At 32.8% G+C, this 17,794-nt stretch overlaps 1 protein-coding gene across 14 annotated transcripts in view; it reads left to right on the forward strand.

Moving 5' to 3' along the window:
* The window catches only part of EVI5 (ecotropic viral integration site 5), a 194,722-nt gene that overhangs the window by 82,409 nt on the left and 94,519 nt on the right, over positions 1–17,794 (forward strand). For 12 of the 14 annotated variants that reach the window (XM_038541354.1, XM_038541348.1, XM_038541350.1 and 9 more), the window contains 4 exons: positions 199–259; positions 8,790–8,843; positions 10,675–10,707; positions 11,267–11,413. In XM_038541354.1, the coding sequence (XP_038397282.1) occupies positions 199–259; positions 8,790–8,843; positions 10,675–10,707; positions 11,267–11,413 (295 nt within the window). The remainder of the gene's footprint in view (positions 1–198; positions 260–8,789; positions 8,844–10,674; positions 10,708–11,266; positions 11,414–17,794) is intronic. The other 2 variants (XM_038541361.1, XM_038541355.1) reach the window with 2 other exon arrangements.

The following is a 17,794-nucleotide window of genomic DNA, read 5'->3' on the forward strand; positions in this document are numbered from 1 at the left end:
TTTTACTTGTGAAGTAATTTTTTGATAAAATTCCATGTAACTATTCAGATGATTTTTCTAATATCAAGTATCTCAAGTTAAAAGTTGGAACCTACTGAAATTATATTTTGTGTTAATATGTAGTTTCAAATTTTATAATTTAGTAACTACTTTGGAGTAAAAACATATCTTTGATTTTTTTTTTCTTCCTCCTCTTAGGCTTGAAAAGGAATACACTACAATAAAAACTAAAGAAATGGAAGAACAAGTTGAAATTAAAGTAAGCATCTCAGGACTTTTAGAAGTGCCAAACATAAACTTATTAAAGTCGGTTGTTTGGTTATGTTGATATATTTATTTCCTGTAGCAAATTTAACAGTGATGTTTATTACTACTTACTGATATTTACCATCTCACTAGGTTATAGTTTAAAATAAACCTTTCAAAAACCAGAAATATATAACAAGTGATTCTTATTGTAGCGTGAGAGCAGCAGTATTTCTGGATTTGTTGTTGGGTCATGAAGAGAAAATACTTCTATGGGGAAGATAATTACCACTTAATTTAAACATATTTTTAAAAATGCAGAGAAGTTCATCTATAACATGTGTAGATTAATAGAACAAATATTTGCACCAAAACCAATTACGGATGCCTTAAAGCTGAAGGAAATTTTGGCTAATTCTCTTAGTCAATTTTCTCATCTCTAAGCAAAGGTTATACTTTTGAACTGTCCATGGAAACAGGTAGATTGCCAGTTTTAAGGGATATGTAAATTCCTATGTATATCTCAAAATTCTTATTTGTGCCCCCTGTAGGCTAGAAATTCTTAAGATGAGGATCTTTGGCATTGTTTGAGCTGAGAGTTAAGGAAAGTTCTATAGGCTTTATGCTGATATTTCAGGATGAGGATAATGAGTAAAAGCAGGAGTTAGTGAAGAAACTGACTTGCTGATCATTGGATTTTATCTGTCTTATATTCTCCCCCTTCCAAAAAGAAAAACCCACAAAAAAAAAAAAACCAAAATAAAGCAAGTTTTGAGTGACTACACTTTTTTTTTTTTTTTTTAAACTCTGCATTTGGATGTGTCTGAGAGTTTTGACTTGAACCTGGCAAGACGTTAGATGATCACCTTATTTATGATTCTTTAGCCATGTCTTAATTCACCATTGCTATAAAGTACCTCTTCATTACTCACATCCACAGGCCCTTTTTACAAGAAGGGAATAGGTTTTATGAAATTGATATACTTTCTTGCCATGGTCCTTCTCAAAAGCCTTCTTGGAGACAACCTCTCCCTTTTTTATGTGTGACCTCTCTCTCATCTGTCTCCCTTTTCTAGATGTTTTATTTTAATTTCTATCCGTATTCCCTATCAATAGGAAATAGATACTTCTACATTTTTCAGAGAGAGAAAGAAAAAACCTTTGTGGATGTTTTTCCCTCCTTTTTAAAAATTCTGTCACCCAACTGCTGCTCTACCATTTGCTTTTCTTTTAGGTACCATGAGTAAGAGTAACATTAAATCATACCCTCCACTTCAACCTACTAAAAGTGGAAAAGTACGTCATCCTGATGAGTGGGGAAAGAGTATGGGTTATCGCATACCACGAATATTCGGAACTGCAAATCAAGAATCTGAGGATGGGAAGCCATCCTGTTCATTTCACCATGCTATGTTATTGCAAAACAAAACACAGTTCTATGAACAATTTTTGCTCTTAAAGAAGTTTCTTCTAAAATTAAATCACATGAATAGTAGGAATACCAAGAGGGCTTTTCAGAAAGATCTTTAGCAAAATTTAGCTTGTATTTGCAGTTTTTTTTCAAACTTCAGTTTTGGGGGAAAGTTATAGTTCATATACCTCACAGAGTACTTTTGGATGCCAGCTCCATGTGTCTTAAGGAAAAACAGATGGCACAAGTGTTTATAGAGAAGAAATGGTGGGGGGAGGGGAGAAATGAAAGTTCAAAAAGTTAGAAACACATTGGGTAAATAAAATCTGATCTCAAAGATAGTTTGTTCCTTTTATAAAATTTTGTTTCCACATAGTGTTTTATTACTCTCATACCATTTGCATCTCTCTCTCTTCACTCCTCTGGTCACCAAAAAGGACAAAGCCATGATAATTTTTGTAGGACTGTCCCCCCTCTTTTTTTCCTTTATATAAGCTTGGGTATGTCTGATATTTGACTTGGCAACTCATCTCAGTCACAATCAGATGACCACCGCATTTACAGATGGTTAGCCATGTATTATTGGACCTTTCTCTATAATAGGACACGCCACTTCCTTAGTCACACTCTCTTCCCTTCTCCCCGAGGTCTCTTTTTACAAGGAAGTGAGTTCTCTTAAATTCATACTTTCTTGTCTTGGTCCTCCTCAGAAGCCTTCAGCGAGATAATCTTACGCTGTTTTTCACACAAGTAAATGGTATGATCATCAAATTATTTGATGTTTTGATATGGAAGTAAAAAATCAGCCATTGATTTGTTAACATTTCCCTTTTTTTAACTTAAAATTCTAAGACCTTTGGGTTGTGGACCTTTTAGTCTAACAGTTATATCTGGAGGCTCCCTGATGAAGATAATAACTTTTAATTATTTTCCAACCCTTTTCTGAAAGTGTAACAGAAAGATTTTGATAATAATGGTTTCACATGGAGAATCTTACATTTTATTGTGTGAAATTTTTTGTTAATAGAAACAGCTTTCTCAGTATCTTCCAATCTATTGATGTTCCACCTGAGGGGGAGGAGGTAAGAAATATTAAAATTCTAGCTTTTATTAGGGTACCTCACAAATCTTTAAAAATGAAAAACTTTTATTCCCCCACTCTATTTAAGACTGACATATGAACTGATAATCTAATATTCATATTTAAATTTTGTGCTGTGGGACATATAAGTGCTGCAAATGGGAGGAATTAGAGATTCTGACGGATTTTTAGCCAGAAGGTCGATTTTTTTTTAAATTTAAAAATTATGAAGTATTCTGGATATGTTGACAAACAGAATAATATAAAAACACTTGTGTATTCACTGCCTGGCATAAAAAAGGAAAATATGACTAATGTTATCTGAGTCATCCAGGAGTTATATTTAATGGTGTGAAGTGTTATATTGACACATTTATTTAACACTTAATATGTGAAGGGTCATTTACATGCATCATCTACTTTTATTCTTCTAATAACCTTATGAGAGGGTTCTTATCCTCATCTTCTTGAGCTCCAGGAAGCTCAAAAATATGCTAGTTGTCATATTGCTAGAAAATGGTGAAAGTCAAGCATTTGAAATCTGATTTATGTTTTTCTAAGACCATATATTCTTCAGTGTATACACTGTGCTGCTTTCCAAAAAAGACTTAATGCATTGTGATGTAAGGTTTTGGATGCCCGTTTTTCTGTGGCATCACAAACTTTCATTAAATATCTGATGGCTATATAATAATATCCATGGGGGGTACAATAGTATAATTTATTCAAGAAGTCATCGATTTAACAGATATTTGTAGAGCCTACTACATGTCCAAGCACTGTTCTAGGCCCTTGAAATGTATTGATGAAATAGACCAATTTCTGCCCTCATGGAACTTATATTTTAGTATAGGAGTCAGACAATAAACAAGTAAAATATATAATACTTTGTTGAGGATAAGTGTTAAACAGAGAAAAGAATATGTCTGGGAAGGGAGGGTAAAATGTTAGTGTTTGGATTAAAAATTTAGAAAAGTTGACTAGAATACTTTTGAATAAGTACTTGAAGGAAGTTTAAGACCTAGGTATATAAATATCTGGAAGGAGAGCAGAATCCAGTCAGGAGTATGCCCAGTAAGGAAACCATTGTAATGGGACAGCATACATGATGAGGAAAGTGAGAGGAGTAGGGTGTCATTGAACATGTGAAGTCAATAACTTTGAATCCGGAAAGCCATTTGGGTTTTCAGTGAAGGAGGAGAAGGTAGGTTGAGGGTAGATTACAGGGGACAGGAAGACTAAGTAGAGGCTGATGAAGTACTACAGGCCAGAGATGATGGTGGCTTGGATTGAGGTGGTAAGAAGTGATTGGATTCTGAATAAATTTTAAAGATAAAGCTGACAAGTTGATTGTGGCGGTGTGAGAGGATAGGAATTCAGCATTTTGGCTTTAGTGTGTAGAAAAATAGAGTTCCCAGTGCCTGAGATGGGAAGTTTATGGGAGGATCTGGTTTTGGGAGGAATATCAGGAGCCCAGTTTGAAGTATTTTCAGTATCAGATGCCTAGGAGATGTTCAAGGAGCCCCTTGAATATTCAGTGTTGAGTGTAAGAGAGGACAGGCTCAAAATATAAATTTTGCAGTTATTGCCAGAATGAGGATAGTAAAAACCTTTAGAGTGGTTGAGATTATCTGGGGATTGAGTATAGATGAAATAGAGAAGAGAGTTCAAGAATTGAGTCTGATCATAAGCCAACATTTAAGTTAGAAAGATGAGAGCAAAGCAGAACACTAGGGAAGTATAGTGTCCTAGAAGCCAAGAGAAGAGAGAGTTTCAGTAAGAGAAGGATTTTATTTTACTATGTCAGTGCTAAAGAGTGTTCCTGTGAGAGGAGGATGGAGAAATAGTAATTGAATTTGTCAGCATGGAGATAAGCTAGAAAAAAGCAGAGAAGAGGTGGGAACTAAAACTTGAATGAAACTGGAAAAAAATTTTAAAAACTGGAAAAAATTGGATATAGGTTATAAAGAGAGAAATGGGACAGGCAGTAGCTTAGAGAGAGGGTCATGATGTTGAGGGGATTTTGGTTATTCTTTACTTTTTTGTTAAGACGGGAGAAATAACCATGTTTTTTATGGTGATAACCAAGTAGGAAAGGTTGATGATGTGTGAATGGCAGGGAGTAATTACTAGGGTCAGCATGGTTTAGGATTTAGACCATGGTAGGAGAATTGGTCTATTATCATGGATAGTTAATCCACAAGAACAAGAAAGGATCTAAAATATATGGGGAAAAATGTAGGTAAGATGTAGGATGTTGTTGTGGGAGTTTGCTAAGTTCTGTTCTTACTGTTTTATTATTTCAGTGAAATTTGAAATAGATTATCATTTAGGAGTGATAGTGAGATGAAGGGTTCCTTGGTTAAAGAAAGAAGAGTAAGTACGAAATATGACCTGAGAGGGTGAGAGAAGGAATGGCCTATGGAAATACATTATTACTGCTACAGTGAATTAGTAGTCCAACTGAATTTAGTGATTGTTAATTTAAACAAACTTCAGTGTTTTATTTTTCTTCAGTTATATGTACCAGCATAGGTGCAGACACAGACTTATCAGTACGCTGACCCAGAGTAGTGGTTTTACCAGGCAAGTATGCTAACTTCTAAGGGAGAGATGGCAGAGAGGAGGATAAAAGCAAGGGAATATCTATCTCTAATGATTGGAAATTAAACTTTGTAAAGAAGGAAGGGAGCACATCAGATGTGGGACAATGAAAAGTTGATAGGATCAATGAATTGTCCCCATAAGGAAGATTATTGTGTTTGAGTTATTTCATAAAATGAGTAAGAATAAAATGGCAAGAATAAAGTGAGTTATTAGAAACTGAAATTTCCCCATTTGGAGATATTTTGTGTTTTTTTTTAAATCATTTTTTATTATTAAAAATAGCACATATAGTTAGCATGTTTATGTATAAAGTTTTCTGGCACCTTATATTTTTTTAGCCAGCTTTAAAGAGTAGAATTATTGTATTATAGGATATTAGTATTTTTCAGACTTTTGATATGTACTAAGTAAATTTCCTAAAGAGTATTTCCAGGGTATGTTTTTTTGGGCAGCAATTTTCCATTCCACTAACATCTTGCCTACATTGGTTATTTCATTTTTGCTGTCACACTTACCTCATTTTTTCTTTTCTGATTTGGTAGGTCAAAAAAGTCTCTCCCTCTCTCTTTTAAGTATATGCATCTGTTAGTCTTTCTCTTTATAGTTTTCACTTTAAAGTTTAGAAAACATTCTTAATTCACTCTGGCAAATGTAATTAAAAAGACAAATACTTAAAAATTAATGAGAATTCAGTCAAGTGATAGATATTAGATACTTTCCTATATTTCAGCAATAAACATTTCCAGAATATCTTAGAAAAAGAAATTCCACTTAAAATAAGAATAAAAGCATATTTAGGGATCACCTAAATGAAAAATAGGATAGAGCCTAACAAATTATCACTGAAAAACTTTGCATAAAGGCATTTAAAAAGGATGACTAAAGGGAAGAAACAAAAAGAATTCTGTGTTAAATAAAGTTATTTCCCCATCAAATACATATTAACACATCCAGTCATTTAATTCCCCATGATTTTGCAGAACATTAAAAAAATCTAAAGATAGTTGTAAAAAATAGAGAAAAATGATAAAATACTACTCGTGCCTGACTTAAAAGAATGTTATGAGCATTGTTTATCATTAATTAAGCTCTTGGTATTATGTGCAGTAATTCTTCCCATATCATTGCAGGCGTTACTCTAATTTTCTAGATGAGAAAATGGAGAGTCTACAATATTAACGAGCACAGGTATTAATTTTAGAGTGAGGATTTGAACCTACACCCATCTAACTACAAAACCCATTCTCTCAACTAATTTAGTATATTAGCACTTAGGATTTGGGAAGGATAAACAAAATAATATAAGAATGGGAGAAATTAGCTCCACCAGACCAAAAGGAGATCGCAAAGCTATAATTACCAGAATACTGTGGTACTAGTCCAGAAAAAGAAACACTTGTAATTTAATAGGTAATCCTGAAATAGTCTTTAATAACTGATAAAGTTTATCAATTTATGATGAAGTAGATGTCACATAAATGGGGAATTGGTTTATTTAAAAAGTGGTATTCAGACATTTGGGTGTATGTGTGTGGGAGAAATCAATTTAGACTTTAATCTGTAGCAGACATTCAGAAGATTTAAAGGAGATGGAGAGGGAAACCCAGATGAATGTTTTTAGTTCTAAATTTTATATTTTAGCATTATTTCTGTTGTAACATTAACTTTATTCACTCAATTGTCTGGTTGAACTTAGCTTTCTAAGTATTTTGGGATAAACAAAAATTTTTTTTTTCTAATTAAGTATGTTGAGAACATTTTGAGAATCACATTTGTTTCTCTGGACTTGCAGATTTTTAAAGGCATTTAATAATTGCTTATTTGCCTAGACCATTGTGCTACACATAATATGTATAGCCAAGAAATGAGAAACCTTTTCTTCTTAAGCTATTTTGTAGTCTGAAATCACACATAAAATAATAATGATTTCAGACCACCTAAATATGTTGTAAATATGTGTCTTCCAAGAATAAGAAAATCTAATTTGCAGATCTTTATAATAACTCTTAAGATTTATTTCTTCCAATTTGTGGTTCACTTAACAAGATACAGTAATTCATAGAATCTCTATTTCCTTGGTCTGAGACTTTATATGTTATATTAACTATATTTTAGTCTTTACTGGAAAAATGGTAGATTGAATTAATAGAAATTTCTGAGGAAGACATTTTTAAAAGCAGAAATATAGAGGATGATAGGGTTGGAAGAAGGCTGGATTGAGTTCTGGAGTAAATTTGTACAAAAGGTAAGGGGAATTTGAAATTATAATGATGGCAAAATGAAGGGGTAACTTAAAAGATTCTAAAATGAAAGAATAACATCAGGATTCTTACAAAAATATGTTGATGGAATATGCAAAAAGGCAGTTTTTTATGTAGAGTGTTTTAGTTTTAATACTTAATAGCAGTAATTTGATAGTTTAGGGAGTTGAGTATTGAGCGGTTAGGTGAAGATTTTTTAAATCTGGTTTTACTTTTTTTTTTTTTTTTTAAGATTATTTATTTGAGAGAGAAAGGGAGCACAAGAGGGCGGAGGGGCAAGGAGAGTCTTAAGCCGACTCTGCTGAGCGCAGAGCCCAACTTCGGACTTGACCCTGAGATCAGGCCCTGAGCTGAAATCAAGAGTCAGTCTCTTAACCAGCTGTGCTACCCAGGTGTTCCAAATCTGGTTTTGCTTTTTGGAACTATTTTAAAATGCTAGTAATCAGAAGTTTTTTTTTTTTTTTTTTTTTCAAGTTTGGTGGTGTGTTGTTTTTTAATCTTTTATTTGAGTAGGTTCCATGCCCAACATGGAGCTCGAACTCATGACCCTGAGATCAAGAGTCACATACTCTCTGCTGACTGAGCCATTTTTTTATGTTCAGAACAACTCATAATTAATTTGATGCCAGTAACTCAATCTTTATATTTTCAGAATGGGAGGAGTTTTGCAGCTTTCATATACAAGGCATAAATGAAGGCTGGTCTAGTTCTGAACTGACTATTTGGTATTTTTTCTATGAGCTGCATTTTTCAGATTTCTTATTTATTTGATAAACATTTGAATTCTATTTGTATAGATAGTCTTTGTAAGAAGTAAATGAATTGGAATCTTTTCTATATGATGGGGATGTTAAGATAGATGAGAAAATACTGATTATGAGTCATGGTAGGTACTTTAAAAGAAAGGGATTATTTCTGTATGTAATGCAGCTTATATTTAAAATGCAGTCACAGCTGGATTGATTAAATGTGGTCATTTTCTTTACTATGTATTTCCTACTCTGAACCTGTAAGAGTTTGACAGATAATAATGTTATCATTCCTTAGACCTTTGCTATTTATTAAAGGTGGTACATTTTAAGGGCTATGATTTAGGAATCTTTTCCTCTCAGGAATGCTTGCAAACAAACCTCTTGTTTTGTTTGTTTCTTTTTTTTCTTTTTCTTTTCTTTTTTTTTTGCAGAGGTTACGCACAGAAAATAGACTTTTAAAACAGCGCATTGAAACATTAGAAAAAGTAAGTAAATAACTACTTATGCAAGTTTCTGTTGAATGCACAGCATTATTTTCTATTTTAATAAAGGCTCAAAAACTCTATCACAAATCTCCAAAGTTGTGGCATTAACTGCTTAGCTTGCCTAGCTTACTACTTAACTAAATAACTTGTCATTAATAAATATTGATCACTATAAGTCCTTGAACTTTAAGGTTAAAGTTTTAATTAAGGTTATTATTAGAGTAACATTGATATCATTTGCTTTCCTTATGTATAATTTCTTAAAAAGTATGCTCTTTAGGCGTAACCTAATTAAGAATTCATTCTGTATAGTATTTTGAAAATGACTTTAAAATGTTGCCCTGACTTTCTAGCCACATATTAAATGTGCCAGTGATTCCTTTAAAGCCTAGGATTCCTTTGAGTTAAGTCAGAATGACTGATTTCTCATAAAAATTCACCATGTTGTTGGTTTTCAATACAGGGGAATTATGCTTAAACATTTGATTCTCAGACTTATTTTGATACTACTTATTACCTCTTTCTTCCTTTTTGTATCATATAAAATAACTGGGCAGATGTGGAAAGTTTTGCATTATTTTTGTAGTCTTGCTCTGATGCTTTAAGAATATATTGAGTAATAAAAGTATAGTCTAAGAGTTTTGGTTTATTAAAAGAAAAACCTGAATTCACAAAGTCTTTTGGTGTTGGTGGGGCTTTTTTTTTAAACCAAAGATGAGAGTAAGTAGGTTTATAAATGATATTGCCAAGTATCTTAAAATCTTCCCTAAAAATCTACAGATTGGTAAGAAAGAAGACATGAAGAAATGGATAGTTTGGATATTTGTGTTTTATTTGAAAGCATTGCACTACACACAAGGATAGGATGTTTATTACATGTCTTTTTGTTGTATAGAAATTTCAGGTACATTATATTAGATAAAAAATAGTTTGCCTGTATTTCCTTCATCTTGTTAGAGTTGCTTTGAGGATAATTCTACTTTTCTGGTGACTCTGCAAAAAAGGATGAGCTTAATTTAGTTTTTAAGTTCTAATTGCATACTGTTTTTTCCATTAAATACTCAGTTTACAAATATCTGTCTTCTTAGGTGGTCTTTTATCTTTGGAATGAGATATTTTCACAGAGAAAGTGTTTTCATTTCATTGAACTGTCAGAAAGATAAAGGTGCTGTAGGAAAGTGTTAAGTTTGATTTTACCTCTAGAAAATTAAGTACCTTTCTGCTGGCTTACATGGCCTAGGTCTGTCCTTTAGCACTTAGAATTCTACAAATGCTTAGGTATCCATTAAATTCTGTAACTAAAATGTTTACTTACTGAGTTATTGCTAGTTTATTACGGTGAGCTCATTAATTTCATTTGTCGTATTTTCCTTGCTTTGCTTCTTTGGAAGTTGCTGTTATACAAATTGCTGTCACACTTTATAAGTGGAATTGCTTACTCAAATTCCTTCTCCTTTTCCTATAAGTGGTTTGACAATATGGCTGACTCCCAAACATGAAGAGTTAAAAGTATGCTTTAAAAAGAAGCTATTTGCTTGTCCCAAACGATGAAAAAACCTCTTGTGTTTGGTCTTCTAGAAGCATATGATTTTTGGTAGTCTATGCTTATTTTGATATATTTTTCTTAAGGGTTAAGAATAACAGACACAGTAAAAAGTAAAAAATTAAAATTAAAAAAAAAAAGCTTTAAAAATCAAACCTAAACATGGATTTAATTACAATGAAAAGTAGATGGAATTTGGGTATGCTTTGTTTCTTCTTATTCCTAATTTTATGCACCTTTATTTTATTTCTTTCTCTTAAATTTCTATCTGAATTTTTCCTTTTATAGGAAAGTGCTTCCTTGGCAGATAGATTGATACAGGTATAGTTTTTTTGTTTTTGTTTTTTAGCATTTTCTCTAACTTTACTTCTAAGGGAAGTCCTAAACCTAGAGATTCACATTTTAACGCATGCAATTTTACATGCATTTTCCTAGAAATAATTTTTTGGGCTGGTATATATGCGTGTAAACTTAATTTTTGATAACAGTGTTGTCCTGGTTTATTAAACACCTTATGCACGTTTTAAAGCTAACTTTATTTAAAAATACTTATTCCAAAATATCAATCAGTGGATTCTGCAAAATTAACTACTATTCATTGAAAATTTTAGTCCTGCATGTACTCAGTAATATTGCATGAATTGAATTTTTATTGACTGAGAGAATTGTTCTTAAGATTATCAGATGAATTTTTAAATTTAGTTCCCCCAAATTTGCTGGAGCAATAATGAGCTGCTGGTTAATAATTACTCAGGCTGTTCTGTTCTCTGAGGTGATTTTTTTTTTTTAACATGTCACAGTAAATAACTAAACCTCACAAAGGTAGTCTTTCTTGAATCTATCCTAAATTGCTTTACACACACACAAATTATGTCCTAAGGGACAAGTGACAAGAGCCCAGGAGGCTGAGGAAAACTACCTCATAAAACGGGAGTTGGCCACCATCAAACAGCAGAGTGATGAGGCCAGTGCTAAACTGGAGCAAGCTGAAAATACCATCAGGAAGCTCCAGCACCAACAACAATGGGTAAGGAGTCTGGTAGTGCTTTTTCTTACCTTTCTCATCCCTTTTCCTTTAAACTTTTTTTTTTTTGGAAAGCACAACTTCTGTGCTCTTGTTCTAAGTAATTTTGTTTTCTACTTTAATTGAATTCTTAATTTTATGTTCTATAATACTGAGGGATCTTACTGTGGTCTAAAGACTCTTCATTCTAACATTCTTTCTCTGTCCACACAGTTTTGTTAGAAATAGGTTATCTTTTCTTACATTATATTTTAAGTCACAGAAAATAAATGATGTTTGTCAGACCTGCTTTTTACGTTTTAGAAATCTGTTTCATGTTGGTATTTTGCTATGGGTAATTTTTGAGTCTTAACTCCAGCTAATTCTTGTTAATTGTGCAGATGAAATATTATCCAACATGGAGAATATATGTAATTACCTCATCAAAGTTTTGATAATTTGGGGATTTATGTCTTGTGAAAAACTACAGCCTTAACTTCCTACATCAAGACATCAAATAATGGATTAAGATATATGCTTACATTTTTTCAAGAAGAGAGAAGTCTCAAAATGAAAAAAATGAACTTTTAAAAAATTATGTTAAGTAATTTAGGTTACTAAATAGCTACTGATTTTATCTTTTGCAACTGAGACATCATTTTCCATTGGCAAATTGAGACTAGTGTGATATTGAGCAAGGATATGAGGGCTAAAAAGGCCAACTATGTATTTCTATAAAGATATTACTTCTTGTTTCCATTTTCTGCTCTCAGGTAAGAGTTGGATTGTAACAGGAATAGGCAGAAAGAGTTATGCTAAATGTAGAATTCTGTACAAGTCTGGAAGGCAAATAGAATGACTTCAAAGTTGGACTTAAACTTTTATTCAGTAAAATTAAGAAACTATCAGCTGGCTATGAATATCAGAAAATTGAAAGCAAAAAGAAGAAATTGACAAGCAATTTTTTTCTATTTAGTGAAGGTATTAAGAAAAATTAATACAAAGGAGTAAAAGAATACTAAAACATTGGGAACGCAAATATTTTGTTCTGCCTTTGTATGAAATGTCAATATCAGAGCATAAAGAATAGAAAAAAAGAATTGGGGACATCCTATTGGGGATTAAGTTGAGCTGAGTTATCAGTGTAATGTGATTTTGTTATAGGGAAAGATAGTATTATTTTTGCATTTAGTATAAGCTACAGTGCTAATACATTAGAATTATCAATTACTGGGTTTTTTGCATAGTTTTTCAAGTATTGAGACCTTTGGACATAAAAATAAAAATGTTGGTTTATAATGAAAAAAGTAAAATGGGCAAGCAAAATTGGCCAGAATGAACTGAAGCTTTTGAAAATAAAATATAACAAAAGAATCTTTATGCTGTTTCCAGGACAAGATAGTCTCACATTATGGGGCTAAAATGTAACAAGTAGAATGCAGATCTCTACTTTGATTTTGTTTATATTTTTTTCTCACTTGGCAGACTTTCTTCTAAACTGGAATAAAATGTAAAACAAACATAGAAAGCAGTGATGTACAAAACAGGTGAAAGTAACAGAGCCTTGGTTAAATTTCCAACTTCAAAGCAAAGTGCATATCTCTAGATAATAAACTAATTTGCAGAATACAGGAATATTATTTTTAAGGGATTTTAGAAAATAAGAGATACTAAAGGCTTTGAGGTGAGTCAAACATAGCTCTTTAAGTAATAGTGGTTAGATATCTGAAAAGAGAATCAGTGACTTTGATGATGCTTCATTAAAAATTCCTAGAACATCTGGTTTGTGAACAGTTAGAAAAATAACTTTTACTCCTTAAAAAGGAATTTACTATGTATAAGTCAGAACAAACTGACTTTGTTTCTGCAATAAACAAAAACTGTGCCATAATTGCAGCTTTAAAAGTTGTTAGGTACTCTCATGGTATCTTTCTAGTCAAGGTAGAGAAATATAGATGAAAGTAGTAAACTTAAGTGGTTTTATAGGTAATTAACCATATCAAGAGGTTGTCTATTTTGAAGCAAAGAGATGTCAGATATGTTTTGTCTCTTAAACCTATGCTTCCAAGTATTTTAATGTTATTAAACCCTTATATGCAAGGTATGTTTAAGAATTTTATATATGAGGGGCAGCTTGGGTGGCTCAGCGGTTTAGTGCCGCCTGCATCCCAGGGCCTGATCCTGAAGACGGGGGATCGAGTCCCACGTCGGGCTCTCTGCGGGGAGCCTGCTTCTCCCTCTGCCTCTCTCTTTCTCTCTCTCTCTTTCTCTCTCTCTGTGTCTCACATAAATAAAACCTTTAAAAAAAAAAAGAATTTTATATATGAAATACTTCAGGACAGCCCCGATCGTGCAGCGGTTTAGCACCACCTGCAGCCCGGGTTGTGATCCTGGAGACCTGGAATCGAGTCCTACATTAGGCTCCCTGCATGGAGCCTGCTTCTCCCTCTGCTGTGTCTCTGCCTCTTTCTCTCCCTGTGTTTCTCATGAATAAATAAATAAAATCTTAAAAAAAAATACTTCAGAAATTTAGTTAATATGTTACACAATGAATCAAGATTCTAAAATATATTTAAAGTATATTTAAAATGAGAAACTAAAATAAAAGGTTATTTTACCAAAATAAATCTTCAACCTTGCCCTTAAGATTCATATTCAGAGAGATGTCTTAGTGATACTTTATGTAACAAAGACCTAGAAATTTTTTTAATTAACAAGAAATCAGGAATTAGCCAATAATGTAATATGGGTTTACCCTCTCCTCCCACCAATCTGAATTAGTCTTTCTAGAAGTATAGTGATCCAATTTAATTTTAAGTAGCTTGCAGAAAATTTGTAGTGTTGTTTCTAGTTTGAATACCAAAACTCATGTGAACTGTTTTCATGCTGTATTATGGCCAGATGTAGGAAAGACTGTAGCAGCTCTGGATATTTTTAGACTACACTAAAGAAGACTTTATGAGAACATCATAGATATAGTCATTTAAAAGTATTTGAGAGGTGATCTTATAGAAGAATGATTAGCTTTTTTTGATATTGCTTCAGAGGCCAGAATGTATTTAAGGTAGACGGATACAAAATCTTATGCATTGGGATTTTGATAAATGGAGTAGTTGCTTGAAAGTAGTGGACATCAGTTGCTACATGTTTTGATTACAGCCTTCCAGTATAACTTCATGAATTCTTCAGAACTCAGAATAAAAGGTTTCAAATCTCTATTCCAGGAGGAGGTATTGAATTACCAATGTAACTCTTCCACCACCATCCCCCTCTATTGCTAATAGTATTATTTTATATGATATAAAGAGCTTTGGATTTCATTTATGGGACTGAATTCTAGTCAGATTGTTTTTGCTAAATTGTGTGATTTTGATATTCAAGGACTTAGGTTTTTTTTTTCCCTCTAAAATGATTACATAGGGCAGCCCAGGTGGCTCAGCGGTTTAGCGCCGCCTTCAGCCCAAGGCCTGATCCTGGGGACCCGGGATTGAGTCCCACGTCATGCTCCCTGCATGGAGCCTGCTTCTCCCTCTGCCTATGTCTGTCCTCTCTCTCTCTGCGTGCGTCTCTCATGAATAAATAAATAAAATCTTTTAAAAAATAAATGATTGCATAGGGCTAGACCATCTGAAGTCTCTTTGACTATTTAAATGAACTTAATTGAGTACATTCACATGCAATAAAATTCATCCAATTTAAATGTATAGTTTGATGTGTTTTAACACATACATCTAGTTGTATAACATCACCTCAACCAAAATAGAGTATGTCTCTCACCCCCCAAATTTCTGTCATGTCCCTTCGCAGTTCATTTCTCCACTTCTAGCAGCCGTTCTGCTTTCTGTCATTGTAGTTTTGCCTTTTTTTAGGATTTCATATAAATGGAATCATAAGGTATGAGGATTTTGTGTCTGACTTCTTTCAGTTAGCATATACACTCACTTTTTTCTTTTTTGGCAATTTTTTCTTTATTGTGATAAAATGAGAAAAACCTTTTAGGTGCACAGTTCGGGGGCACTAAATATATTTTACAGTGCTGTGAACAATAACCACCATTTATTTCTTGAACTTTCTCATGATCCCAAAGAGAAGCTTTGTATCTATTAAAAAATAGTCTTCCCTTTCTCCTTCCCCTGATAATCTCTGCTCTCCTTTCTGTCTTGTATGAATTTGCCTCTTGTAGATAAGTCATATAAGTGGAATCTTAGAATATTTGTCCTTTTGTGTCTTGCTTATTTCACTTAGCATGGTATCTTCAGGGTATAATAATTTAGTTTTTATGGTGGTTGAATAATACTTTATGGTTATACCATATTTTGATTATCCATTTGTTCGTCTTTGGTCATTTTGGTTTTTTGCCTTTTGGCTATTATGAATAATGCCACTGTGGTCATTAACATGCAAGTATCTGTTTGAATCCCTGTTTTAATTCTTTGGCATATATACCTAGAAGTGGAGTTACTGGATCATACGGTAATTCTGTTTAACTTTTTGAGGAACCACTAAACTGTTTTCCACAATGGTTGTACCATTTTAATTCTCACCAGCAATGTACAGGAGTTCTAATAAATTTTTTTACTTCCTCATCAATTCTTGTTATTTTCTGTGTTTTTGGGTTTTGTTTTTTGTTTTATAGTATAGCCATCCCTTAATTGGTGGTGATATTTCATTGTGGTACCTAGAACTGAATCTAACCAAGAAGATGAAAGACTTGTACTGAAAACTGTGAATCATTGTTTATTCATCTGTTGATGAAAGAAATTAAAGAAGACAAATAAATGGAAGGATGTCTGATGCTTAAGAATTGGAAGACTTAATATTGTTAAGATATCAACACTATCCAGTATTATCCACAAAACTCTAATTGTCTTTTGCAAAAATGGGAAAGCTGATCCTGAAATTCACATGGAATTGCAAGGAGCCCTAAATATTAAAAACAATATTAGAAGAACAGAATTGAAGGGTTCACATGTCCCAATTTGAAAACTTACTACAATGCTAGAGTATTCAAAATAATATGATACTGTCATGAATATAGACATATAGATCAATGGGTTAGGAATTTTGAGAGTCCAGAAATAAACCCATGTTATCTGTGGCCAGTTGATTTTTTAACATGGGTGCCAAGACCATTTGATGAGGAAAGAATAATCTCTTTGACAAATGGTGCTGGGAAAACTGTATATCTTCATGAAAAAGAATGAACTGGGACCCCTACCACATAACATATAAAAATTTAATTTAAAATGGATTTAAAAAGAGATTTTATCATTTTAAAATAACTTTTATGGTTTTAAAGCCATATAATATTCTTAGAATGCATATGAATAAATCATCATAACCTTGAATTTGGCAATGGATTCTTGAATATGAGTTTTTTCATACCAAAAGTATAAACAACAAAGGAAAACAGGTAAATTGGACTTCATTAAAATTAAAACCTTTTGGGCATCAAAGGACATTATCCAGAAGATGAAAAGGCATCTTACAGAATGGTAGCAAATACTTGTATCACCTATTTGATAGAAATTTAGCATCCAGAATATATAAAGAACTTTTAAAACTAAAAAAAAGACAACACAATTTTAAAATGAGCAAAAGATTGCTGTATTATTTATGGTAATCAAGACTTGGAAACAACCTAAGCGTCTTATGAATGGATAAAGATTGTGTACACACATGTACATATGCACATGTGTACATGCCACACACACACACACACACACAGAAATACTACTCAGCCACAAAAGAATGAAATCTTGACATTTGCAACAACCATGGATGGACCTTGAGGGTGTTAAGTGAAATAAATCAGAGAAAGAAACAACATGTGATCTCATTTATATGTGAAATCTTTAAAAAAAAAAAAAAAAAAGCTCATAGAGAACAGTTTGGTGGTTGCCAGAGATGGGGAGGGGGAGGTGAAATCAGATGAAGAGGGGTCAAAAGTTACAAATTCCTAGTTACAAATAAGTCATGAGGATTTAATGTACAGCATGGTGACTATAGTTACTGTGTTGCATGTTGAAAAGATAATAGATCTTAAAAGTTCTCATTACAAAAAATTTGTGACCTTATGGTGACAAATGTTAACAGCATCCAGCACTTGATGTGGTGATCATCACAATATATACAAATACTGAATCTTTACATTTTACACCCAAAACTAATATATGTCAGTTGTGCCTCAAAAAAATTTTTAAATGAAGAAAGGACTTGATTACACCTTTCTCCAAAGAGAATATACAAGTGGAAAACAAGAATATGAAAAGAACTCAACGCATTAGTCATTAGGGAAATGCAGATTGCAACAAGGTACCAATTCACACTAGGACAGCTATAATAATAATTTTAAAAAATCAATTGTTGGCGAGGAGATAGAGAACTTGGAATCCTTGTACACTG

This window comes from Canis lupus, chromosome 6 (genome assembly GCF_011100685.1).
Source record: "Canis lupus familiaris isolate Mischka breed German Shepherd chromosome 6, alternate assembly UU_Cfam_GSD_1.0, whole genome shotgun sequence".
Taxonomy (NCBI): Eukaryota; Metazoa; Chordata; class Mammalia; order Carnivora; family Canidae; genus Canis; species Canis lupus.